This window comes from Trachypithecus francoisi, unplaced genomic scaffold (genome assembly GCF_009764315.1).
Source record: "Trachypithecus francoisi isolate TF-2019V2 unplaced genomic scaffold, Tfra_2.0 Lachesis_group16, whole genome shotgun sequence".
NCBI classification, from domain to species: Eukaryota; Metazoa; Chordata; class Mammalia; order Primates; family Cercopithecidae; genus Trachypithecus; species Trachypithecus francoisi.
Window position 1 is genome coordinate 51833248 of NW_022681461.1, and position 26469 is coordinate 51859716.

The following is a 26469-nucleotide window of genomic DNA, read 5'->3' on the forward strand; positions in this document are numbered from 1 at the left end:
ACCACTTCACCCCTATTTTAAGTCACCCTTTCCATCTCTTTTCTTTTACTAAAACCTAGTCTATCCTTATACTCCACAGCTTTCTCTTAAGGAAGTTGATATTCTTCCATTCCCTACATACTAGGGGACTGTGATGAAGGGTAGCATTCTCCTGGTTTCTCATTGCCAACTCCAGGTTGGTTTGCTTCCATGGCCTCTAGAAAAACTAATGCTATTAGAAGGCGGTCTCTTCCATCTAGCTCTGCCATCCTCTGATCATCCCTGTGGCTCTGGTTTACCAGTCCCTCCAACAGCTGGACCTTGTATCATGGTCTTCCCCTTACCCCAAGTCCTATCTGCCACAGTTCCAGGAGATGCAATATGAATGTAGACAATACATACACAGAGATTTAAAAAAAAAAAAAAAAAAAAACCTTCCCCCTTTCACCCTATCTGACTAATTCAATTGCTCACTTCCTGGATCTTGCCATAACCTTTAGAACTTACTACTCTTCTAAAACCTTGAGCTCCGATATTTCCCTCCAGGACCTCCTCTCCTTCCCTCTTTCACATTCCTTCACCCTACCCTCATGGCTCTTAGACACCTTTAAGCCCTCCAGTCCCTTGATCCTCCACCCCCTTGATCCTCCACATTCATCCATCATCCAGGTCCTTCATGGCTTCATTGTTCCCCACAGGGGCTGGATTTCTTTGATTGATAAGACAAACTCATACCTCCCCAACGTCCTCAATTCCTTGAGGTACTATCTGATCAGACAAGGGTGAGGGGCTGCCAGAAAAAATTATACGCCCTTGCAGATTGGTACCATTTCTAATTCATGGTCCCTAATCTCATATGGTCAAATCTTTGTCATCTTTTCTCAAACTCATTATGCAACCGTTATCTCTTATTTTATTGAGAAAATTATACCTTCAAGAGTGGTCTTCCTTAGGTTCACAGCATCTATTCTTTTTTTTTTTTTTTTTTTTTTTTTTTTGAGGCGGAGTCTCGCTCTGTCGCCCGGACTGGAGTGCAGTGGCCGGATCTCAGCTCACTGCAAGCTCCGCCTCCCGGGTTTACGCCATTCTCCTGCCTCAGCCTCCCGAGTAGCTGGGACTACAGGCGCCCGCCACCTCACCCGGCTAGTTTTTGTATTTTTTAGTAGAGACGGGGTTTCACCGTGTTAGCCAGGATGGTCTCGATCTCCTGACCTCGTGATCCGCCCGTCTCGGCCTCCCAAAGTGCTGGGATTACAGGCTTGAGCCACCGCGCCCGGCCGCATCTATTCTTAAATTATCTAGAGGCCCCATTCTTACCTCCTTTCTTCCAGCCCCATGTCTCCATTCTAATAGAGGACTATGATTTCTGTCAGAGTTTCTGATCCCATTCCTCTGGGATCTTGTGCCATTAGCTATATCTTTCTTAGTGTCTTCCATTTTTTCTTCTTTGTGAACTTCTTTTCACCTGCTTACAAACATGCTCAAAACTCTCTCATTAGTAAAAGAAAAAAAAATACCCCATTGATTACCTATCCTCTGCTGTTCATCTCCCAGTATCTCCTCCCTCTTCATCCAGACTTTATGAAGGACAGGTTTGTTGTTTATTTTCCTCATCCACAGGCTGCTCACACTCTCTCCAATTTGCCAGAGTTTCGTTCTTGAGGCAATAGTCCATGTGAGTTTTGTATTGGGTATCTGAAAAAAAAAAATTCCAGGGTAAAATAAGGGTGAGAGCTCTGTGTGTGAAGAAGTATTTAAAAGCTATTTGGGTTTTAAATTGTATTAAAAGTCAGAAAATTTAAAAACAAGTCTTCCTTAAGCATTTCTGTTCAACTTACAAATATTGTTATCCTGTTTACAAGTTGAGTATAATGAGAAATATCACCTTCACTTTTTTATTGATTACTGTATTAGCTATTTTTGGATTAACATTTCTATATTGAACAGAATAATTTTTCTCAGTACTTTAATTATATTCAATTAAATATTTTAAACAGTTTTTCAAAAATTTGACTTTAATTTTTAAGCATTTCAAATATCTGACAGGACAAATTTATAATACTTATAAACAAAATGTTTCCAAGAACTCAGATAATGCTTGAAATAAAATTATTTATACTCAGGAAATATAACAAATCAAAGTATCTTATATAATCTGATAATATACAGAAACTTTGTCAAATTATTTTTGCCTTTTGGCTTAAAATCAAACTTAAAATCAATTGCACATTCAATTGGAATTATGAGGATAACCTCTGAAATTCTATGTATTTTATATACTGTATAAAGTTTTAAATAAGAAACAGAGTTTTTCTTTAAATTTAGCACAAAGGTATTAATGCTATGTTGGCTTTATTTCAACATTTCTATATTTAATTCAAAACCATCCTATGGTGGAAAAGCACTTACCTAGAGTGAGCATAAAATGTATCTTCTAAACTGGGATACATTTGAGAGGGAAAAGGGGAACACAAAAAATAATTAAAACTTGTTAATTGATCTTCAGTAGGTATAAACCAGGACTATCCCAGCCAAACCAGGCTGATGGTCACCCCTTCCTGATCCAAGTGTAGGGAATCATTTATGATTTGGATGAGCAGAGCTTTGTGGGTCAAGTGTTTATGCTCACAATATGGCTATATAGGTTAGAGATGTGAGCGAGACCAGATACAGGTCCTGAGAGTGATCTGCTTCCTCAGTGATTCCATCTGTGTTGCAAGGGGACCTCTGAGGTTTTTTATAACTATTGCATCAACCAGGGACCTCAAGTTTATACCATCAAAGTGATTTTGTGATTCTTTCTCACTTTCTTTATTGCCTGATTTGGGTAGATACAAGTCACCACCACCAACATCATGGGTTGCTTTTAATGTTTCCAAGAGGTCACAACTCTAAAGTCATTTTAATGGCATCTCACTGGCTTTGGCATTTACTTCATACTATTTTTCTGGCTCTGAAACAAATGCTTGTTTCTGCTCAGGATAAAGGTCACTAACTACTTCTTAATAATCAAATCTAATCAAATTTATTTTTCTTAATACTAATGGACCACATGATTAATTATCTAAATGACTGTCTCCTACACTTCAATTTCCTTCATACCCAACTTCCCCTCTAACAACACACACACGCAACCCTCACCTCTCTAATTTCTTAGTTCATCCCTTAAGGCTGACTTTCTCCAGGAAAACTCTAAAAGGTGCCCAGCTCTGTGTTTTCACAGTATCTAACCTCACCCTTATCACGTTGTTTTATAATATTTGACTTCTCTTTCTGACTCCTCTCACCAGATCAGGAGTTTATTAAGGGCTCAGAAAGTATATAGATCATACATCTTTCTCTCTTAGCACTAAGTTTAAGGACCAGCACACGATGGTGTAGAGAAACTTTCCCGCTGGAGAAAAGGCATAAAAATTTATGTCATGTGAACACACGGGAGCCTTCAGAATGAAGACCCAAAGATCCAGGGAAAATTTCCCATTTTTATGATTAGCTTTGTTAACCCAAAATATCTGAGACAGGTCTCAGTCAATTTCGAAAGATTATTTTGCCCAAGGTTAAGGATGCACCAGTGACACAGCCTCAGGTCCATGATCAGACTTCCACTGCATACACAATTTATTCTGGTTCAATGAATTTGCATTTTTACATAAACAATAGGGCAGAGGAAGCAATCAGATATGCATTTGTCTCAGGTGAGCCTCAGAGGGATGACTTTGAGTTCTGTCTTTCGTCCACAACAAATTTCCTTGGGCAAATTGTGAGGGAGGTATGTAGCTTCTTATATTTGTAGCTATCTTATCCAGGAATAAAATGGGATGCAGGCTTTCCTAACATAGTTCCCGGCTTGACTTTTCCCTTGGCTTACTCATTTTTACCCTTGGCTAGATTATTTATATTCCTTTCACAGGTTCAACAAAGTATGGACGGCCACATAGAAATATGATTGGACAAAAAGGGAATGACATACTGCTAACAGACTGAGTAGGGAAACCCAGCAAAGCTGTCAGTCTAGATTCTTCATGATTGGACAAAAAGGGAATGACATACTGCTAACAGACTGAGTAGGGAAACCCAGCAAAGCTGTCAGTCTAGATTCTTCTTGGCCTCTCTGTGTAGCATTCCTTCCTTATGGGTGTGGGGCAGGTCTCTCTCTGGAATGGGGGTCTTATAACCCACAGTCAAACAAGATAGGTCAGATAATTTCTTCATGGCCATATTTGCATATTTTTGGTTCTTATCTTTTACGCAGAAAGGCAGAGGGAAGGTTAGAGAAATATGTTTAGGTTTTATGGCTGGCTTTAGGGAAAAAGTCTTCTGGTTTCTATTATCTACCTTGGGGAAGAAGGATTCTAGTTTCTATGGTAGCATCAGGGGGAGAATGGGAGTGAAAGATAGGCAGGAGAAGGTCAGAGAAAACCTTTTGCTTTTGAGGCTGCTTCTGAGGCCTTCATTTTTGGGGTGTTGTTTTCTGAATCTCAACACCGGAAAAAATAATAATTAATCAAGAGTTCAGACTTTGCGATTAGGACAGATTCAAGGCTGAATCTCAATTACTTTAGTTACATAAATTTAAGAAGACTTCTTAAATGCTCTGAGCCTCATGTTCTTCGTGCAATGACAGTGATAATAAAATCTACACTTGTCCTTTCTCAAACATCACATCTGACCTAGAATTTTATTATCTCAGTTTAAGGCTTAATAGTGTAAAATTCATAAACCCCTGGGTGAGGTAACATTTTCAGCTGATTTTGGCAACTTAACAGGTTTGACAGGTTGGATTGACATTTTGATGGGCTACAGAGAGGGAAGTCCTGAAGATTCCAAATAGACAAAGAAGCTTTGGGGAGAGGCAAATAAGCAGAAAAGATGAAGTTATAGCAATTCAACTTATCTCTCTCCCCTCCTCTGTAAAATGGAAATTATAATAGCAACTACATTAATAGCTGTGAGGATTAAATGAAGAATATGTGGCTCTTAAAAAGTATTAGCTGTTTTGTTGTTGCTATTGAAGATGCTCAGAAGACAAACATGACTTTGTTCCTGATTTGTTTTTAGGATTGTATGTACAGACGGCATATGGATTTGGCAGAGAAGAAAAGCAATACTCTTAGACTTATTTCCTACATTTTAATGTTTTTCACTGTATACAGGTGTGCCTTAAGTTTTTAAAGTGGAATAAAGAGCAGCGGGTCACATAAGAGCTCATTATATGGGTCTCTCATCATAGCTTAGATCCTGACATGCTAAGGACAGATTATGTTGCATCTGTGATATTAAAATACATCTGGGTATCTATTACTTTTTGGCCCTTTTCTATAAAAAGCACAGAAGCTGAGAATCATGTCTCTTTAGAGCAAGATTGAACATACCCTCTCTTTCACTGAGGGAGGTATAGGGTTCAGGGCTTAATCTTGCACTTTGCTTATCCTTAATAGAAATAATAATACCTACCTTATAGGATGTGAAGATCCTGGGATTCCAGGGTAGATGGCCATTCTGTTGATCTGAATATGCTTTTAATGTGCAGAATTAATCTAAGAAAAGTGAAAAACTGGTGAGATTTTACTTCAAAAAAATCCAAATTATATGCAACTTAAGTCATCTTCAGTAGAGTTTCAGAAATGATAGGGGAGATACAATTTAAAGTGAACTTTGAAAACAAGACAAGGTGACTTGCAATGAAGGCTATTTCTAGGGTAAAAGGGACTTCGAATAGAAGGAATGAATAAAGAAAACTGAAGGAGAACTTGATTCTATTGCAACAAGAAACATATGGGAAATTCCAACTATCTGGAGCAAACCAACTTTAAAGCAGACTGTAAAAACTGACCCTGCTTATCTCATTTTAAAGCATGGGGTTCTTTCCTCAACCAAAAACACAGATGTCAGGTTATACTTTATAATTTCCACTTTCATTAAAGGTCATTATAAGGACTTGCCACCTAAAATGTGATGTAAATATTTTTTGAAAAAGCTACTATATCACTTGTAATTCCCTCTATAAAGTACCTGCAATAAATGCATTTTTAAAATCAGATTTCAGCAATATTTTCTTCACCTGTGACATACTACTTATTTTGTTTATCATTATGATAATGGGAGAATGGAACACTTTTCTTTGTTTTTTGTTCTTATTTCCTTAAAATTTTAGAATAATAGTCATGTACTAACCTATAAGAAATTTAGAATGCGGCCGGGCGCGGTGGCTCAAGCCTGTAATCCCAGCACTTTGGGAGGCCAAGACGGGCGGATCACGAGGTCAGGAGATCGAGACCATCCTGGCTAACATGGTGAAACCCCGTCTCCACTAAAAAATACAAAAAACTAGCCGGGCGAGGTGGCGGGCGCCTGTAGTCCCAGCTACTCGGGAGGCTGAGGCAGGAGAATGGCATAAAACCCGGGAGGCGGAGCTTGCAGTGAGCTGAGATCCGGCCACTGCACTCCAGCCTGGGCGACAGAGCGAGACTCCGTCTCAAAAAAAAAAAAAATTAGAATGGCTCAATTAGTTAGGCTTTCTATGACAAAAATATCTAAGTCTCTAGTTACTAAAATGTTAATGTTTATGTGGCATCATGGTCTATACTGTAGAGTCAGAGTAAAGACACATAGCTATATTTTTTTAGATCAATAATTTGTTCAGTTATTTATAACCAAGAGTATTAAGAGAACTTGGATTGCAGACAAAATTATATTCTGCAATTATATTCAATTTTTTTCAGAATGTTACATTAGGACTGGCCTGGTACATACTTGCACATCTTTTGCTTCTTATCTTAATAAACACTAGCCACTATTTTCTTTTCAGTACATTTTTTTTTTTTTTTCCTTCTTGGGCAGGGTAAAGAGAAGTTGATTATTCTGATAATTGCCTGTGGAGAAGTTTCTCTGGACACAATTTTATTAAGGGCATTGAGTCTCTTTGGGGTTAATTTTTTTCTTCCCAATGACCACACTGTGCACAATGGTGATATTGTGAATTTTGAACCCGAATTTATACCAGTTCAGACATCTTTGGCTTCCTCATGCTGACATAGGCTTGCCTGGCTGAGAATTTGAAGATGCAATAATTTTTAAAATGTATTACCATCATTATTACAATTAGTTTACTTATTGTTCCCCCAGATATTTTTTCAACAATGTTCTGCTAAATCTAGAGTGGCTGCTTGCTAATAGAACTTTAGCTTTTTCACTAAGCTGCCAGGATGGGACTCTAATCCACTGTCAAAAGTAGTGGCCAAGGCCGGGCGCGGTGGCTCAAGCCTGTAATCCCAGCACTTTGGGAGGCCGAGACGGGCGGATCACGAGGTCAGGAGATCGAGACCATCCTGGCTAACACGGTGAAACCCCGTCTCTACTAAAAAAAATACAAAAAATTAGCCGGGCGAGATGGCGGGCGCCTGTAGTCCCAGCTACTCGGGAGGCTGAGGCGAGAGAATGGCGTAAACCCGGGAGGCGGAGCTTGCAGTGAGCTGAGATCCGGCCACTGCACTCCAGCCTGGGCGACAGAGCGAGACTCCCTCTCAAAAAAAAAAAAAAAAAAAAAAAAAAAAGTAGTGGCCAAAATGTCCCTACTCATTGCGGCTGTGATACAGGTGTATTGTAAAAAGATCTGATTAACACATAATTGGGGATCTCTAAGTACACTTCCATGTTATTTAGAATTTTTATTTTGGCCCAAATATCTATAAGGTAGTGGGGAGTTATGTGAGTTTCCTAGGCCATGAAAACTTGCCAGCTTTAATAACTCCAGATAAGGATGGGTCACCAGCCAGCTTGGGCCCATTTTGTAGTACCCATCCAGGACAGACACACTGGCCAGGCACAGAAATATAACAATTCAGTGGGAAAGCTGATGCAGTTGGTTGAGGTGATACATTTCATGCATTTGTATGAATACTTCCTCTTGAATATTTGATGATTCTGGAATGGTTTGGAGAAGACTTCAAAAATAAAATGTTTAGTAAAAGGGAACTGTAGGACACTGAAGAACCATTGCTCAAGACCCAATATAGTCAGCTACTGGTGATAACCATTTCAGTACTTTGTTGGCTAGGACCTAGAAGCTGGGAAGACATTTATGAGAGATTATCAAAAAGGGGAGAAGCTGTTGAAACCTTCATACTGTTTCATAATCAGAATTGTTTTAAGATGACCTAGTTCTTTATAATTATCTTCAGAAAAGCAAGGGTACAGGTTAACAGAGGGGGATTTATAGGGTAAGAACAGAAGGGCAGGGCAAAATCTATGTTCCTAGACAGACCGACTCTCCTTGTCTTGTTGACATAGTAATCAAAAAGGGAGACCACTGAAAATTTTTGCGTATTGAAAATTAATGAAAATTTTGTCTTCCTTTTATTTTAGGACTTGTTAAGAAAAAACATGACCTAAAACTTGGAAATAAGGCAAAAATATTACTGCCTACCTTTTCAAAGATACTGCACTAAAGAAAGCACTGTCTCACAAGCCTGCCCAAGGGTTATCCAAGTCTGGGTAGCAAGGGGTCATTTGATTCAGGTACTACCCTGAGCAGAAAACAATGGCCCAAGACCTCAGCCAAACCCAGCTCTCCACCTATTTTTGTACAACTTTGAACTGAGAATGCTTTTTTACAATCTTAAGTGGTTGGAAAAATATCAAAAGTAGAATAATATTTTGTCACATGTTAAGTGTATATGAAATTCAAACTTTAAAAGAATTTCCTTTTCACAGACATCACATCTTCAAGAGCAAATGCTTGAGCCCTTACCTGCAAGTTATAGTAGAAAAGTCCAGAAGTCCAGCCTGGTCCTCTCCAAGTTTCCAACTCCTATGCCTAAGGGTATTTTAAGCTTACAAGATCTAACTTGGTTACAGCGTCTAACTTTTAGCAGGGAGGCAGTGCTGAGTAGAAACTGGACTTGCTAATCATATCAAGTCACTTAAGTTGGCTAGGACCCCCTACTTAGGTAGCGGCCATAAAGCCCAGGGCATCCTTGTGCCCTCAATGGTTCACTTCTGAGTGGTGGGCTTCCTGCTCCTCAATAGAGCAATCAGCAGAAAGGCCCCTAGAAAGCTACATTGTCTTCATCCACGAAGGACTCCCTGTCTCCTGTTTCTCAAAGGAGCATCCATCCGAATTCTACTTTCATTCCTCTTTTGCCATTGCATTTTATAACTTAAAAGAAATAGATGATTGTAACAGAATAAAGAAAACTTTACATTGTGAGAAAATTTAGACCTAAAGCATATAGTAATGAGAGGACGAAAGTCTATACTGTTTAAGTAAACAGGTTCTATGAGCAGTATCCAGGCTAACATCACACAGTGGTATTTTGAATTAAATTGTACTTGTGTTTCGTTTCCGTGTTTTGCTGCTGTAAGAGGAAAGCATCCCCTTTCTCGGCCCTCCTCCCACCTCCAGCCTAATTTGCAGCATTTCTACATCTCAGAGTCCACCCTTAAGATCCTTGTCACCCATTGTTTTGTTTCAGAACGCTTAATCCATCAAGGAAGGTTAAATTGGATTATCCCAGCAGGGAAGGGATGGGGGCTTTGAGCATGAGGGATTATCCCTGTAAAGGGCTGCTGGTGGTGGTGGTGGGGTGTGTGTGTGTGTGTGTGTGTGTTGTGTGTGTGTGTGTGTCCTGCTAGTGTTGAATGATGGAGACCTTAGTCTGGATTCTGAATCCGGGTGTACTGGATGCCGCTCCGGCGTAGAAAGGGTTAAAGATGCCCCCAGTCGGGTAGAGCAGACTGGGAGTTGCGCAGGGTCTCAAACGCCTTAAAGCCGCCCCACAAATTGAAGACGAGTAAATCATAGTTCGTAAATCAGAAAGATTATCCAGTAGTACGTTACTCTGTTTATTTCCCTTTCGTCATCCCTGAGTCTTGGGTCAAGTCCATCCCAGTTGTGTCCTCCAGGAATCAAGGGAACTACGCAAACCCCCGGTGGGTTCGCAGCCGTAGGAAGCGCAAACCACGGCGCCGCCACAGCAGCCGCCCCGCGTTAACTGCCTAAGAGAATCTCAGTGGCCGGTCAGTTCCCTCCTTGGTGAGGATTTTCCCTTGCGCGAGAACTTGTGGAACGCCGCCGGGCCAGATTTTCCTGCTGAGGCCTCTGACGCCACTAATATCGGGCCAAGCAGGGAGTGCTGCTCTTTCAGGGCTTTTGTGAAAGTTAAGTAAGCCAATTAAAGTCCAAAACACGCAGTCTGGAACAATACAGCGCTCGATAAATGGTCTCCATTATTATCATTATCCGTTAGTTACAACTGGGGATGAAAAAAAAACCATGCACACAAAAACCCAGAGAACCGGAAAGGTCTGCAAAAGGGGCGGAACGCGGGAACTTCGATTTGGGGAAGGGGTGGCGGGGGAGAGCCCACACAAGCAGCCAATCCAGCTGTCCCGGGGAGGAAGAGGAGGAGTCAAGGCCGGCCCCGGGTCTCCGCACTGCTCAGTCCCGCGCTGTGAGGTTGGCACAGTTGCAGCTCTTCGGTCCCTTTGGTTCTCTTAGTCCCGAGCGCTCGCCCACTGCAGCTTCCTTTCCCGTGCAGAGACATGGCCTCTGGCACCACCACCACCGCCGTGAAGGTGAGATGAGCCCTTCCAGCCGCAGCAGTTCGCCCTGCCGGGTGCCTTCTCGCCCCCGCCCCGGGGTACTGCGCCTCCGGGGGCCATACGCACGGCCCGCGCGCCCCTGCCGCGGCGGGGAGGGACTGGGGCTCCGCACTCGGGACTCACTTGCCGCTCGAGGAGAGGGTACGCTTGCGAATGATCCCCTCCCACACACACACACCACCTTTTGGCTCATCTGCACCCGCTGCCCGTAGGGCGTAGGCACCCCTTTAGAGAGAGGTGTCGTGGATGGGAGAGGCTGCGCCCAGGCCGCCACCAATCCTGAGCACCACTCTTCTCCCGAGAAAGACACCCGGCTGGAGCCAGCAGGTGTCCGGGCGCCTGCGCTTCTGTGACCATCTCCTAGTGCCTTGCGGGACTCCAGCTTCCGCTCTCTGACTCTGCTTGCTGCCTGCGGCCCACGTGGGAGAACTGCTTACTTGCTCTTTTGCATGCTTCCGGCTTCTTCCTCCGAACGTAGGCCTCCGTGCTGAAGTTTTCCCCAGCAGCGCAATGCTGTAGGGGTTCTGAGACTTTCTTCGAAAAGGAGTACAGGCGTCCCTTTTTAGGGCTGCACCGTTTGGAGGCGTCTGGCTTCAAACTGCTTTGTTTTGCAGCCTTGCAAGTTAGAGTTCGATTTCCTTGTGCCCTAGGCCCTGAGAGGTCTTGATACAAGGGATCATTGTGCGGTGGGAAGCTTTGTGCTGAAGAGGGCACAAGTTCTGAGAGTAGCAACTGGCTTCCCTGGGGTTTTAAACACTTCTCTCCTGGTTAGTATTCCAAGAGCGAATTACAGCACATAAAGAAAACTCGATGCTAAAACTTAAGACCTCTTCTAGGGCGTTTATTACTGGCTAAGAACGCAGTTAACTTCTTTGATTTTTAGACATTTTTGACCTATGGGATAGGAAGGTCTGCGATCTTCTCCAGAGCATCTCGATACCCTACACTCGACTGCAGTTTTCCCGGGAGAAGGCGAATCTGCGGTCAGTGTGTAATCAGCCAGATTAGTTTATCAAGCCCTTGCAGGTTTAAATGAGCCAGTTAGAATGAGAGGAATGGTGAAGGGTGTTGCATCCAGACTTACACATGAAACTTATTTTGTCATTTTGAAAAGAATCTTGCATCCGGCAAATATTTATAGAAGGCCTCGCCCCTGCCTTCATGGTTTGGCGGAAACAAGGCAGAAACGGTTTTCATGAAACTCGTGTGAAGTATGTGACTTCTCTTGGGTGCTCATCTATAAACTGAGAATTTCACTGCAGAATTTGCTGGGAGAGCTAGAATTAAATTGTCTATGTTGCACATGGTTGAAGCTTATTAAGTGGTAGTGCTTATAAGTGGGGGAACTGAGATTAATTTTGAATGACCTTTTCCCCAACAATTATTAAGTTATTGTGTTAGGTATCATTAGGCCACAACATTTCACCTTACCTTTGCAGGAATACACTTCGAATGCCATTAAAAACAGAGAGATGGTGTTTAAAACAGTCTTACTTTAATCTGATTAGCATTCTCCCTGCCACACGGTTTCCCTTCAAATTAATGCAGTGCATTTAAGTGCAGAATGGGCAGTGTGATTCTCAGAGACCTGATGTAAATATTGAATAATGTGTATTTTTGATCTTGGCAAGCTTCTGGACATAAAATTAAGAGATACATATGGTGCTAAGACTGCCTGCTGATTTCTCTTTCAGTTTAAAACAGATGACAGCTTTGCTGTTGAGATTCCATGATGCCAGCACCATATTCCCCAGACTTCTAAGGCAACATTCTGTATAGAAAATGTGAGGTGCCAGTGTCCAGAGCAAAATAGGTTAAAAAAAACCACATCCTATTCCCAAATTATAGAATAATGGGACTGGAAAATGTTCCTTGTGTGTATAACCACACAAATCCCTTTTGCAGGTGTAAAGTTGAGGCCCGGAAATGTCAGCTAAGGTGTCCAGAATTACACAGCTGGACCTAGATCAGGACACAGTTGGGCCTAGAGCCTGGCATTCCACCAACTAGATGTGAGGCATTTCTGAAATCTGAAGTGTGGTCTCCCTGCCCTGTTTTCTTGTGACTTAATGCACAATTAAAATGAGCACTTGATAGAATGTCCATCTTGAAGAGGGAGGCAGAGTGCGAGCAGAAAGCAGGCTGTCTCCAGTGCCTGCTGGACACCACCCAGGTAGAGGTGTAGGAGGCACATGTGTGTCTGAGCCCCATTGGTGTTGCTGGCAGGTCCTTTGAGAGGTGGCTGGATTTAAATACAGTAACGTGTAACACATTCAGCCCAGTTCTAGGTACTCCTTTAATGTCAGCCCAAGTACCTCTCTTTTTAAAATAGAGATATGAACAGGGAATGGATCTTAAATTCATTCTCAATTTAAGAGGTGCAGTTAATGCATGCAAGTGAAAGATTCCACTGAGTTTTGGATTGGCAGTATAATATTTGGCATATCTTTCAAATCTAGCCATCTACTGGTAGAATCCTAATCAAAAATATTTATTGAATACCTGCCAGACACTGGGGATGCATCTTTGAGTAAGCAAGGCCTTTATTTTCTTCAAGTTTATATTCTAGTCAGGGTGGAAAACCAACTGACATGAAAGTGAAACAGCAATAGGATTCCATTGGGTGAGGGGTGTCAGAAAAGACTCCTAGGGAGGTGGATTTTAAGCTGTGCAGTAGTCTGCCTCCAAAATCTCTATGTTGAAACCTAATCGCCAATGTGATGGTATTAGAAGATAGGGCCTTTGGGCATGATTGGGTCATAAAGGTGGAGCCCTCGTGAATGGAATCAGTGCCCTAGAGAGCTGCCTTATTCCCTCCACTAAGTGAGAGGACACCATCTATGAGCCAAAACGTGGGTCTTCCCCAGACACTGAATCTGCTGTGACCTTAGACTTGCTAAGCCTTCAGACTGTGAGAAATTTCTGCTGTTTATAAGCCACCCAGTCCTAAGATACCTTGTTATAGCAGCCTGAATGGACTTAAACAAGCTGATAGTGAAAATAAGGATAAAGATCCAAGTGAAGACCTGAGGAGAGAGATGGGGGTAGGAGAGCAAAAACCAAGGTGTCACAGAAGTGAGCTCAGTGTAGTAGGAATGGAAATCACGGATGCACAGTGAGAATTGGGTGGATGCAGCTCATAAGACCATCCTTATAGACCACGATCAAGAATTTTGATTTTAAATGTTTTGGAAACTGTGGAAGAGCAGCAGGTGGCGTTTGATTTACATTTTAAAATGATTACCCTGGCTGTTGTGTACAGGATAGCCAGTGGGCAGGGGAAGAGCTAAGAGATCAGGCCAGAAGTCTTGGTGTTGGTGCTGAAGTCTAGGGTGGGAGCCATGGAGATGGTGAGGAATAATGAGATTGGGGATAGAATTTGCCGGTAAGATGTGGGGAGTGCAGGAAGAAGAACAGGATGATTTCTGCTTTTGACCTGGAAAATCAAAAAGATGGTGATACTGGTGGGTCATTTCAAAGTGGATGATAAGGGGCCATGAGTGACTCCTTGGAGCCAAGGAGGGTGAGTGTACTCCCAGATACTGCTGGTTAGGGGGCCAGTGGCTGAGATGCTGAGGGACCTCTTTACTGTAGGAGCAGAGTGGGTGGCAGGTTGAGGGAGGGAGAAAGCCACCTGGAGTGAGAGTAATTGAAACAGTCTTTTTTGTGGTTCACTGCAGTGAGAGGTGGTCCAGGCAGGGAGTGAGGCTATTACTTGGGGGGTAGCCATGGAGAGAGGCAGCAGGAGCCAGAGGCTATGGGATTAACATTGCCATTGTCTGAGAGGACCTCAGGGAGACATTGTCCTCCAGCATCAGCCAAGGGCAGGTAGTATTCCTGAGAGAGGGCCAAACTAGTCTTTGGCACCCAAATAGAAGGCATTCTGGAGGGCTCCAGCAGTGTAGCATGACTCCCCTGAGCAGCCTCCCAGCTTTCACTCGGGGAGATTAAAAATAAGACTTGGCCAGGCACAGCGGCTCATGCGTGTAATCCCAACACTTTGGGAGGCCCAAATGGGCAGATCAACTGAGCTCAGAAGTTCGGGACCAGCCTGGGCAACATGGTGAAACTCCATCTCTACAAAAAATACAAAAATTAACTCGGCACAGCGCTGCACACCTGTCATCCCAGCTACTCAGGAGGCCAAGGTGGGCGAATCACTTGAGCCCAGAAGGCAGAGGTTGCAGTGAGCAGAGATTGTGCCGTTGCACTCTAGCCTGGGCGACAAGAGTAAGATCCTGCCTCAAAATAATAATAATAATAATAACAACCACAACTTGTTAATCATGGTTGCTGTGACAAGGAGGGGATATGGTCCCATTGTGGGTTGGTAGTGAGCTATAAACATAATGATATTAGGGAGACGGACAAGTCATGGTTTGTAGACTGTGGAACATGGGCCTTTACACTCTCCGCTTGGCTGTCTCGAGTGTGGCCTACAAGGGCCTTCAGCCTGAAAGTCCTTGTGTGGCCATCTGAAACTGAGGACAACCCGCAGGCCCCAGTTGAAAATCAAATGACCAACGAGCCTTCATTTTTTTGCCTAGGGACACAAGGGCATTTTGGGCAGGACAATTACTTCTTTGGTAGGACTGTCCCAAGCATTGCGGGACATGGAGTGCAACCCTTAACCCCCTCTGCAGAAATGCCATTAGCACTCCCCATAGTCGTGACAACAGCCAGAAATAGCCCTGTTTCCAGACACCCCCAGGAGAGCTGTTTGACATTTAGTTGAGGACCCTAAGGCAAAATCACAAAAAGACTACCTGCTGAAGAGAGGTAGGAGCAGCCAGGTTTTGTACTGCTCAGCAGGGTAAAAGGAGGAAATCGGGCTTTTTTTGTTGCTTTGAGGAAGTTTATTTTGATTTTTTATTTTTGCCAGGAGTGGTAGGGTATACAGAAACAGTGCCTGATATTAATACATTATTTCACTTTATTCTCTTGATAATTGTATGGATTAAGTAAAAATGTTACCCCTATAGGTGCAGTTGAGGAAGCAGTTAAGGAAAATGTTTGTATGCAGTGGATCCTGGATCCTTACCTGTGGTTGTTGTCATGGCATTCCAGTCTGTGCCTCAAAAGCATCTAAAGCAGTGGTTCTCAAAAGTGTGTCATGCATTCATATCACCTGGTCATTTGCTAGAAATGCAAGTTCATAGGCCCCACCCCAGTCCCAGTGAATCTGAAACTCTGGGGCTGGGGCCCAGCAATCTAGGTTTTGACAAGCCTTAGGATATTCAGATGTCCACTGAAGTTTGACAGCCACTGACCTAGAGAGCTTTGGAAAGGGTGACCATCTGCATTTTTAACAAGCTCTTCCCTTAGTGTAATAGTTTCCTGTTGCTGCTGTAACAATTTTCACAAATAGAGTGGCTTAAGACAACACAAATGAGGCTGGGCGCGGTGGCTCATGCCTGTAATCATAGCACTTTGGGAGGCTGAGGTGGGTAGGTCCCTTGAGCTAAGGAGTTCAAGACCAGCCTGGGCAGTATGGTGAAACCCCATCTCTGCAAAAAATACAGGAAAAAAATTAGCCAGGCATTGTAGTGCATGCTTGTAGTTCCAGCTCCTTGGGGACAGGAGGATCACTTGAACCCAGGAAGTTCAGGCTGCAATGAGCTGAGATTTCACCACTGCACTCCAGCAGCCTGGGTGACAAAGTGAGACTCTATTTCAGACACACACACACACACACACACACACACACACACAAATGTATTCTCTTACAGTTCTGGAGTCCACAAATCCAAAATGAGTCTTACAGGGCTAAAATTAAAGTGTCTATCGGACTAGTTCCTCTTAGAAAATCCATTTCCTTGCCTTTTTCAGTTTTCTGAACCTGTAGAACCATGAGGTAAATAAGCCTTTTTTCTTTATAAATTATCCTGTCTCCAGTATTCTGTTATAGAATAGAAAACAGACTAAGAAAACTGTTGTGCTTGTAAGAGATTGGGACACAGACACATAGAGAGGGAAGATCATGTGAAGACACATGGAGAACGCTGCCATCTCCAAGCCAGGGAGGGAGACTGACCTTAGAAGAAATCAATCCCAATCGCACCTTAATGTTGGACTTCTAACCTCCAGAACTGTGAGGAGATAAGTTTCTGTTGCTTATGGGGAAAACCCATTTCCTTGCCTTTTTCAGCTTCTGGAGGCACCAGGACTTCTTGGCCCATGGCCTCACATCATGTCCCCTTTTCTCTCCCTCTGCTTCTATCATTATATCACTTTCTTCCTCATTTGACCTTCTTACCTCCTTGTGATTTCATTTAGGCCCCACCCAGATAATCTAGTATAATCTCCCCATCTCAAGATCCTGGATTTAATCATATTTGAGGCAGGTTCTGGGAATTAGGATGTAGCTAGGATCTCTTTGGGGCAGGGGCATTATTCAGCTTACCACACTCAGCCCACGTTTTAGAAATTTATGGTCTAGGCCCTAGAGCAGGTTGCTTAGTTCTGAGGGCACTTTAGAACCACCTACAGAGCTTTAAAAACAAACTATGCCTTGCCCAACTAATCAGAATCCCTGGGGCCTGGGCTTTGGTATTGAAAGCAGGAGAGGGGGAATGTCCTAGTATCCAGCAGCTGGCTCAGGAGGGTGGGTGGGTCCCGCTGTTGTTCCACAAGCATAGGAGAGCTCTAACAAATACAGTATGCATTAGGGAAAATCCTCCTCTGAAAAAATCTGGCCATTTCAGCAGGTGAAGTGTGTCTTTAAGAGGATGTCTGCCCTTTAGCCTGGTATCTGTACTTTACAAGGGGCGTTTGGTCAAATAAAAACCATGGATGTTTTGAGCCCTTGGGTTGTCCAAGCTTATCCGACTAAAATATAGAGTCACTATATTAGTTCGCTAGGACTGCTGTAACAAAGCACTACAGACTGGGTAGCTTACGCAACAGAAGCATTATCTCCTCACAGCTCTGGAGGTTAGAAGTCCAAGATCAAGGTGAGATCAAGGTGGATTTCTTGTAAGGTCAGTCTCCTTGGCTTGTAGATGGCAGTGTTCTCCATTTGTCTCACAGGGTCTTCCCTCTGTATGTGTTTATATCTCCATCTCTTATAAGGACAACAGTTTTCTTAGTCTGTTTTCTGTTGCTGTAACAGAATACCTGAGACAGGGTAATTTGTGAAGAAAAGAGGTTTATTTCAAAGAAATGAAAGGGAGACCAGGGAGATAGGAAAAGGAAACACAAAAAAGAGAGAGACAAACTTGGCTTCATAACAACCCACTCTTACTGGAACTAATCCAACTCAATGAGAACAAGAACACTCTCCCCTGGGACTGCATTAATCCCTTAATGGGGGTGGATTGTTACTGCAGCTCATGACTCAAACTCCTCTTAAAGGTACTACCTCCCAGCATCACTGTATTTGGGGAACAAGCCTCAACATGAGTTTTGAAGATGACCACATTCAAACCATAGCATGAGCTATACTGTATTAGGGCCCATCCCAGTGACCTCATTTGATCTGAATTACGTCTTTAAAAACTGCAAATACAGTCACATTCTGAGGTACTGAGAGTTGGAACTTCAACATATGAACTTAGGGGAGACACAGTTCCATCCATAACCACTACCTACAAGGGTGGCCTACAGAGGGGGGTGTCTTTTCTGAGATGAAGCCCCCAGCTATCCCTGTGGACCCTATTGCAGGTTTTTAACAGTCCTCCCAGCCGGAGACAGTTGGTTGCTCCCTCCCATACAGCTAGGCTTCCAGGATTTTGCAAGGCCCTGACAGGCCTCAAAGCCATGTCAGCCTAATAATGAGGGCTTCTGTCTGCTGTGCTTGCCAAAATTGTTATGGCAACCAGATCTGAAGGACTGCAATGCTCAGATTGGGCTGTGCCAGCTCCAGTTCTGGCTCGCTTACGTCATCATGAGCTTGAGGCACTCAGAGGCAGCCCATCTCCCTGGCATGAGCTGGTCTCAAATGCTTGGGGTCATGGTATTTTGAGAATGCCATTATAGAGTACTGGGTTCCTTACGGCAGTGCGCCCAGGCCTCAAAGTGATGGTGAATGGTTTCTGGGACAAAGAAGGTTGGTAAAATCTCTTGTAGCCAGGTACTAGTGGAAATAGACACAGGGTAGGGGCTAGTATGCACCCTTTCCACATTGCTGGAAGTTCTGAGCAGGTGAGCTGGTATTTGGATAAATGCTTTCACAGTCTTAGAGAAGTCAGACCCTTGGATTGATCTGCTCTGGAACAAAAATTTTTTCTTCACTATGAAAATGCTTTCTTTGGGGTGTCTTTAGAACATGTGATGTCAAGACACAAAGAACAGCAAGTGCACATACAGTAAGACATGGCTGTCATAGAATAGATTGTGTGTGAATAAAGGGTTCACATCACTTCCACCCTTTACACAGTAACAGAAGGCTTTAGGCCACCTACCTCTTCCTTGGCTCACTCAAAGTCTTCTTCCTCCTCATCTGTGGCCTCCTGCTACTGCTGGTATTCAGACACCAGGTCATTCATGTTGCTCTCAGCCTCAGTGAATTCCATCTCGTCCATGCCCTCGCCCGTGTACCAGTACAGGAAAGCTTTGCACCGAAACACACCTGTGAACTGCTCTGAGATGGACTTGATCAGATCCTAAATAGCAGTGTTGTTGCCAGTGAAGGTGGCGGACATCTTTAGCCCCCAGGGTGGGAAGTCCATACAGCTGTTTTTATATCTTGGGGGATCCAACCAACAAAGTAGCTGCTGTTCATGTTTTAGGCATTAAGCATTTGCCTGTCCACCTCCTTCATGGACATGTGACACCTGAACATGGCAGCTGCCATTAGGTAGCAGCCATGGCAGAGGTTGCAGGCAGCCATCATGTTCTTGGCATCAAACATCTGCCAGGTGGGCTCATGCACCATCAGGGCCTGGTACTGCTGGTTGTCCCGACTGGTCAGCAGGGCGAAACCAGACATGAAATGCAGGTGGGGGAATAGGACCCTGTTCACGGCCAGCTTCTGCAAGTCAGCACTGAGTTGGCCAGGGGAGTGCAGACAGATGGTGACCCCACTCATGGTTGCAGACACCAGGTGGTTCAAGTCACTGTAGGCAGGTGTGGGCAGCTTTAGGGTTCTGAAGCAGATGTCATCAAGAGCTTTATTATCAATGCAGAAAGTCTAGTTTTGAGAAGTTTGGTTTGATGGTCAGTCAGTGGAAAAGTGTGGCATGAGCCACTAGCTTTTAAAATCTGTCAAGGACCTTGATTGACTCCCTATTTCAGAACTCTATCTTGTGTAATAAAGAAGTCCTGGCTGGGCAGAAATTCCATCTCAGGTCTTGAACACATTTCTTACACAGTCTAGAATTAACTGAACTGGGGACTGACGCTTCCGGCCCAGGAGGCCTGGCAGGGTCTTGTCATTGTTTCCTGAGCGTGGATGAAGTCATTGAGAGTTTTCCTCCCCTCTGAGATGATTCACTCAGATACCTGGAGTCACTGTTTCTGTGCTTGTTCTGTGACCTTCGTCATGAACTTGACCTCTCTGAGCATGTTGCCTCATAACATGGAGACCAAAAAAACTTCTAATAAGGTGTAATGTTATGAAGGACTCCAGGGGATATTGGGAGAGGGCAGATCATAGTGGTTAAGCTTGAAAGACCTGGATTTCTATCCCAGCTTTGCTCCTTATGATTTGCTCTTGGATGTTTTTAATTTTTATGCTTCTCTTTCTTCGTTTGTAAAACGGGTAACATTCTATAGGGCCCATCTTATGGTCGTGATGATGAAATAAGGTAAGACCTCTGAAGCACTTAGCACAGTGCCTGTAACATGTAAGTCCACAGACACAGTTACTTTATTACTAAGGCAGTTTGAGTTGACACAAACTTAGAGACTCAAGGGAATGTGGATAGAATTGGGCCATCAGTGCTTGGGTACTTCATCCCAGTTGTACTTTGCTGTGGGGCCAGCAGGTGGCGACATTGGCCACATCTTGACCCTGCCGGCCTCCATCTTAGAGGTCCAGTTTCCTGGGATGGCGGGACTCAGTTGCTACGCTTGTCCCTGTATCCCTCGCACAGTGTAGGTTTCGATAAACAACTGGACCTAGTTAAGTGACTGGATGGGCTTGCCAGCAGATCATTCCAGAGCAGTAGCCACTCTTGCTTTCATGTCCAGGGCTACTACATGTTCCTTGCTGAGGGCTGAGTTGCCAGCTACCTAGTGCAGAGTCATTATGCAGTCAGGTGATGCAGACTGAAGCCTGGGGCTGCTGAGAGTGAGCTCAGGGGCTCTGAATTTCAGCAGGACACCTGGTTAGCATTTCTCAACAACTGCTACAATGCTGGGCAAGTTCACGTAAACTCAGAGGGTGGCTCCAAACAAAGCCCAACTTGATTTGTGTATTTGATCCCGAGCATCCAGTGTTGAATCAAGAATCTGAGATGCCATGGCTCAGGGAACACCCAGAAACAGCCAGGTCAAAGTGGTGATGAGTTAAAAAGCTAGTAGCTGAATCCCAGAGAGTTGGCTAAGAGTAATTTCAGAGTCAGCAGTTCATATCTGTATCCCAGGTGAGGACGTGGGCTGGATGGTTTCTTAGCCTCCTCATGACCTGTGGTGCTTCAGAGGTCCATGGAATGAAGGATAAGTTGGAGAAGCCAGGCTAAAGAAGGGTTGGGATTTCCTGAAACTATGAATTTTTGTTGTTTTCTATTGAAGTGCCGTTATTTAAATGTATTGACTTAAGTGAACACTTCTGTTGATTTGAAAGCTATAATACTGGTTACCCTTTAACAATAATGTGAAGTTCATTGACGTAAAGTATGTTAACCTGCTGTGGTTTTAATCATATACCTCCACAAGATGGCGCCAACATCAAAACCTGGCTTTGCCACTTAAGGAAATTGTGGTGGACAGTCACAAATTTTGTAACCATGTCATGGGAAACAGGCAGAGTTCTTCAGTAAAAACTTCACTAAATTGTCCTTATTTTCTTGTTTGTTTTTTGTTGTTGTTGCCTTTGTTTTTTTTTGTTTTTTTCAGGAAACTGAGGCAGAAAGGTAACCATTTTTTTACGTGTTGATAGGACTCAACTTGTGTAACCTGACCTGAAAATTATTTAATTCAGATGTTCACTGAATTCTTAACTCTGGAATTTTTTCTTGAGGCCTAATTTATTTTATTTAGTTACCCAGGTGACAATAGATTTAAAGCTTTTCATTGAAAGACAACAATGCTCAGGTCACTTCGTATTAATTAGGTTTCTAATAAAGTTAGCCTGGCACTATTTACTTTGTCCTTTAGGAAGTACCAGCCCAAGGAAATTTCCCTAATGATTTGTTACTTAATTTTTAGTTTTAACAGTTTAGTTAATATTTATTTTTGTAATTGTTCTTGTTTCTGTTTCTTAATCATCAAATTAGATCAACTCTCAGGTTTCTTTAACTCTGACAAGGACTTTCAAGATAATCTCTGGAAAATGCAATACAATTCATGAACTTAAAAAAAAACTTATAACTACCTTTTGAATTACTTATTTATTTTTACATAATTTACTGAGTAGTATACATGAGTATCCTATATGTATATCTACAATATGTAAATACAAATTTGCATACATATATGAATGATTGTTTTCATAAATGTATATGTGGGTAACTTTTCATGCTATTTCAGTCTCCTCTGTCTGCATTCTCTCCTAGCTCTGTGATTCTAATGGCGTAGGAAAGATAGTCTCTAATTTCTTTATCAAATAGAACAGTGAGGAGAAATCACTACCAAATGGAATATCTAATATTTTATATCCCAGCAGTCTTCTGGACATTCTTTACTCTGTAGTCCATTTGACAGAGAAACAAAATTGATTAGAAGGTACTTTCCACTACCATATTTGCCTACTTTTAGGTTTGATTTTCTAACTTGAGTTGGTTAAAGTACCTATCTGTGCTGACTTATAATTCAGACAGTCAGAAGTAAATGTGATGTAGTCCCAAAAAGTGCCCTACATTTTGGTTATTTCTAGAATATAGAAGGCCTTCAAATATTTGTTGATTTTTATAGAAGGCTTTGAAATATTTGTTGATTGTTGTTCAGTAATTTTCAGATTTCAAAAAAATAGGGCTTGGCAGGAATGGAGAAGAGCATATGAATAAATGAATTTGCTTAGAATTTTATTTCTAATAAAAATCACCAAATACAATAATCTTCTCTGTCTTTTTCTCTCTTAGATTGGAATAATTGGTGGAACAGGCCTGGATGATCCAGAAATTTTAGAAGGAAGAACTGAAAAATATGTGGATACTCCATTTGGCAAGGTTAATATATCCAATTAGTGGAGACATGTTAGTTTTTTCATTTCTCCTTGCTGGCTTGATTTTTAAATTTAAAAAAAAAAATTGCTTTTGTTTTGGCAGCCCAGGGCTGTCTGCTCACAGCAGAGAGGGCCAGAAGTTCTGCTGTTGGGTTGCATCAGCTGAGAAGGTGTCTGACGGATGCCTCAGACTTTGATGTTTTGAGAAAATGGCTACTGGATATGTACCTCACTTCTCTAATTCTGTTGCTGGAAATCAGATACTCATTTCAGACCACAGACTCATTCCAGACTGTACTTTCAAATCTACATTCAAATCACCTTCTAATATGGGCCAGTAGGTCACACCACACAAATTAGGGGACAGGCTGATGACTAATAGGATGAATTATGATTATTAAGTGGCACTTGAGTGAAAAGAACTGTTTCGGGGAATGAGAACATACCTCATGTTAGTTGAATGCATAACTGAGCTAGAAATAAAACGTTCCTCCTTTTATAGGAGAGGTTGCTTGTTCTTCAATCCCGTGTCACTTAGCCTATGTATGCCAGGGTGAGGGTGTCTGCATTCTCCTAATTCCATATTGCTACGTCCTCTGGTCCTTCTGTAAGATCTGTCTATCTGGCTGTCCCAACCAAACCCTCCTTTTCAGCTAAATTCTTAGGTTGACCTTGTGTGCTCCCAGTCCTGCAGTCATCTTGGTTCATTTTCTTAAACCCCTTGGTTCTAAGGGTCTTTCCAGCCTTTGTTACCTCAAGTCATTTCCAGGATCATCTTAGACCTGGTTAACACAAGCAGACATTTCCAGTACTGAGTTGTTAGTGTCATGACAGTGACTTCTTATCCTTTCTGCCTTTCACCCTCCTACCTGTTCTTGAACCTGCCCAATAACCTTGACACATCTAAGTTTGACCAGTCTACCATGATAGTCCTCTGGGGTACTCATTACGAATAGATCTGACTGAATGGTACCTACACAGGTACTGATGGTAACCTTGAGTCCTGTGAATCTATGCTTGCAGAGGGATCAATAAGTGATTGATTAAATGATTATATTGATAATCAGATCTTACCTCTTCCCTAAGTTGTATCCTCAGACTCTTCAGATTCCATGAGTACTGTTGTGGTTGAACAATTTTAATTTACATAACTGTTTTTAAATCGCTGAATTAATTGACATTTTTTCATTGCATGCAGCCATCCGATGCCCTAATTTTGGGGAAGATAAAAAATGTTGATTGCGTCCTTCTTGCAAGGTATGGTATTTTAAGCTTTTTGGATGTTACTACTAAAGGATAATTTAAACTTAAATTCTGGAAAGAGTAAAGATACAAGTATGAGTTTTTATATGTTGACAGAATCAGAATATCTTAGTAACCTTTATTTACAATGTTTCATTTTTGGTTAAGTTATATTGATTTAGAAGATGAAAGATCTGGATCTCATGCCCTTGCCCCTTAGATTGGGAAAGTAGATCAGATGACTAAAATCAAAGCTCTGGTTTTAGTTCTAAATGCAAGAAGAAATGTTCTGTTCATTTTTTCCCCTTTCTTATAAAGATAAAGAAAAGCAATCCATCATTAATGACCTCTTGCTAGTAGTAGTTATATGTCTGTGGAGGGTGGGCTTAGGGCTTCTGAAGTGGATTACTTGTGTCTGTGCTGTTGTTTCCTTAAGGAGGCTGGTGCTGTTCCGTATTACAGAGGAGGCCAAGTCATTTTTATCCCATTGTTAGAAATTAGTCAAGATATATGTATGAGTTCTCTATTGTTGTGTAACAAATTACCCCAAATTTAGCAGCTTAAAAGAGCACACACAAGGCCGGGCGCGGTGGCTCAAGCCTGTAATCCCAGTACTTTGGGAGGCCGAGGCGGGTGGATCATGAGGTCAGGAGATCGAGACCATCCTGGCTAACCCAGTGAAACCCCGTCTCTACTGAAAAAATACAAAAAACTAGCCGGGCGAGGTGGCGGGCGCCTGTAGTCCCAGCTACTCGGGAGACTGAGGCAGGAGAATGGCGTGAACCCGGGAGGCGGAGCTTGCAGTGAGCTGAGATCCGGCCACTGCACCACTCCAGCCCGGGCCACAGAGCGAGACTCCATCTCAAAAAAAAAAAAAAAAGCACACATGATCTCCTGGTTACTGTTGGTCAGAAGTCTGGCACGGCTTAGCAGGTCCTCTGCTTGCGGTTGTACAAGGCCCCACAAGGCATATTCAAGGGCTGAGTTCCCATCTGGAGCTTGAGGTCCTTGTTCAAGCTCATGTGGTTGTAGGAGAATTCACTTCCTAGAAGTTACAGGACGGAGGCCTTTGGCTCCTAGAGGTGGTTCACATTCTGTTGTGTGGCCTGCTCCACAGGCTGTTCACTTGGCAGCAGCTTGCTTCTTGCTATTAGGGTATGGCAAAGGTGCTAGAAGTCACCTCCATGGCTAGGCTGTACCTTGCAAGCATGCAGGAGACCAGTAGGAGAATCTCACGTGCATGCTTGCAAGGTAGAGCCTAACCATGGGAGTGACTTATAGCACATTTGCCATTTTCTAATGGCTGGATGCAAGTCCCAGGTTCACTGACACTTTATACAGAGCATGACAGTGGGGACCACACTAGGCTCTGTCTGCCAGTCTACATTTTTGAAACAGAAGTGGCTTCTCAGAATCCAGGGAACCTAAATTTTAGTTATACTTGGTCACTGGAGTGGGTTCTAGGAGACCTCCTGTGTTAGTCTGTGGTCATTGCTAGAGAATCACTTAATTTTTTCTAGACTCTAAGAGAAAACAGTTGGTGGTGTGCTCATCACGGGTTGACGATTTCTTCTGTCCTTAGGCATGGAAGGCAGCACACCATCATGCCTTCAAAGGTCAACTACCAGGCGAACATCTGGGCTTTGAAGGAAGAGGGCTGTACACATGTCATAGTGACCACAGCTTGTGGCTCCTTGAGGGAGGAGATTCAGCCCGGTGATATTGTCATTATTGACCAATTCATTGACAGGTAAGCAGTCATACAAAATGCTTTAGGCTATTGTAGCTTGTAGCTGGTCATTTCTAACTCAAATGGATGATGTTTGGGAACCAGCAGGGAAACCGGGAGGGCAGGGCCACAGACTTGCTTGCCTTTTTTTTTCCTTTTCTTTTTTTTTTTTTTTTTTGGTAGGGGGACAGAGCCTCACTCATCACCCAGGCTGGAGTGCAATGGCATGAACTCGGCCCACTGTAACCTCCGCCACCCAGGTTCAAGCAATTCCTCTGTCTTAGCCTCCCGAGTAGCTGGGACTACAGCAATTCCTCTGTCTTAGCCTCCCGAGTAGCTGGGACTACAGGCGCATGCCATAATGCCCAGCTAATTTTTGTGTTTTTAGTAGAGATGGAGTTTCACCATATTGGTCAGGCTGGTCTTGAACTCCTGACCTCAGGAAATCACTCACCTCGACCTCCCAAAGTGCAAAGTGCTGGGATTACAGGCGTGAGCCACTGCACCCAGCCTGCTTTAAGCTTTTCATTGTGAGTTTTTGTTTTTGAATTTTAATTGACAAATGATAAATGTATATGTGAGGTATAACATTATGTTTTGATACATGTATACATTGTACAATGATTAGCAAAGCTAATTAACGTATTACCCC

The 26469-nt window shown here is 43.0% G+C and overlaps 1 protein-coding gene, 1 long non-coding RNA gene and 1 pseudogene across 3 annotated transcripts in view; 1 reads left to right on the forward strand and 2 right to left on the reverse strand.

The window, feature by feature from the left end:
- The window catches only part of LOC117098663, a 35650-nt gene extending 29988 nt beyond the window's left edge, over nt 1–5662 (reverse strand). Inside the window, exons 1-2 of the long non-coding RNA XR_004443524.1 lie at nt 5434–5662; nt 1509–1674 (exon numbers count right to left, since the gene is read on the reverse strand). This is a non-coding gene — a long non-coding RNA (uncharacterized LOC117098663). The remainder of the gene's footprint in view (nt 1–1508; nt 1675–5433) is intronic.
- Nucleotides 5663–10313: 4651 nt separating this feature from the next.
- Nucleotides 10314–26469, forward strand: part of MTAP (methylthioadenosine phosphorylase) — a 55963-nt gene continuing 39807 nt past the window's right edge. The window contains exons 1-5 of one of the 2 annotated variants that reach the window (XM_033237485.1): nt 10378–10554; nt 11232–11348; nt 22764–22850; nt 24045–24103; nt 25671–25838. In XM_033237485.1, the coding sequence (XP_033093376.1) occupies nt 10522–10554; nt 11232–11348; nt 22764–22850; nt 24045–24103; nt 25671–25838 (464 nt within the window). In that variant the 5' untranslated portion in view covers nt 10378–10521. Of the gene's footprint in view, nt 10555–11231; nt 11349–22763; nt 22851–24044; nt 24104–25670; nt 25839–26469 lie in introns of both variants that reach the window. The other variant, XM_033237486.1, reaches the window with a different exon arrangement.
- LOC117099434 lies at nt 18996–20547 on the reverse strand (annotated as a pseudogene).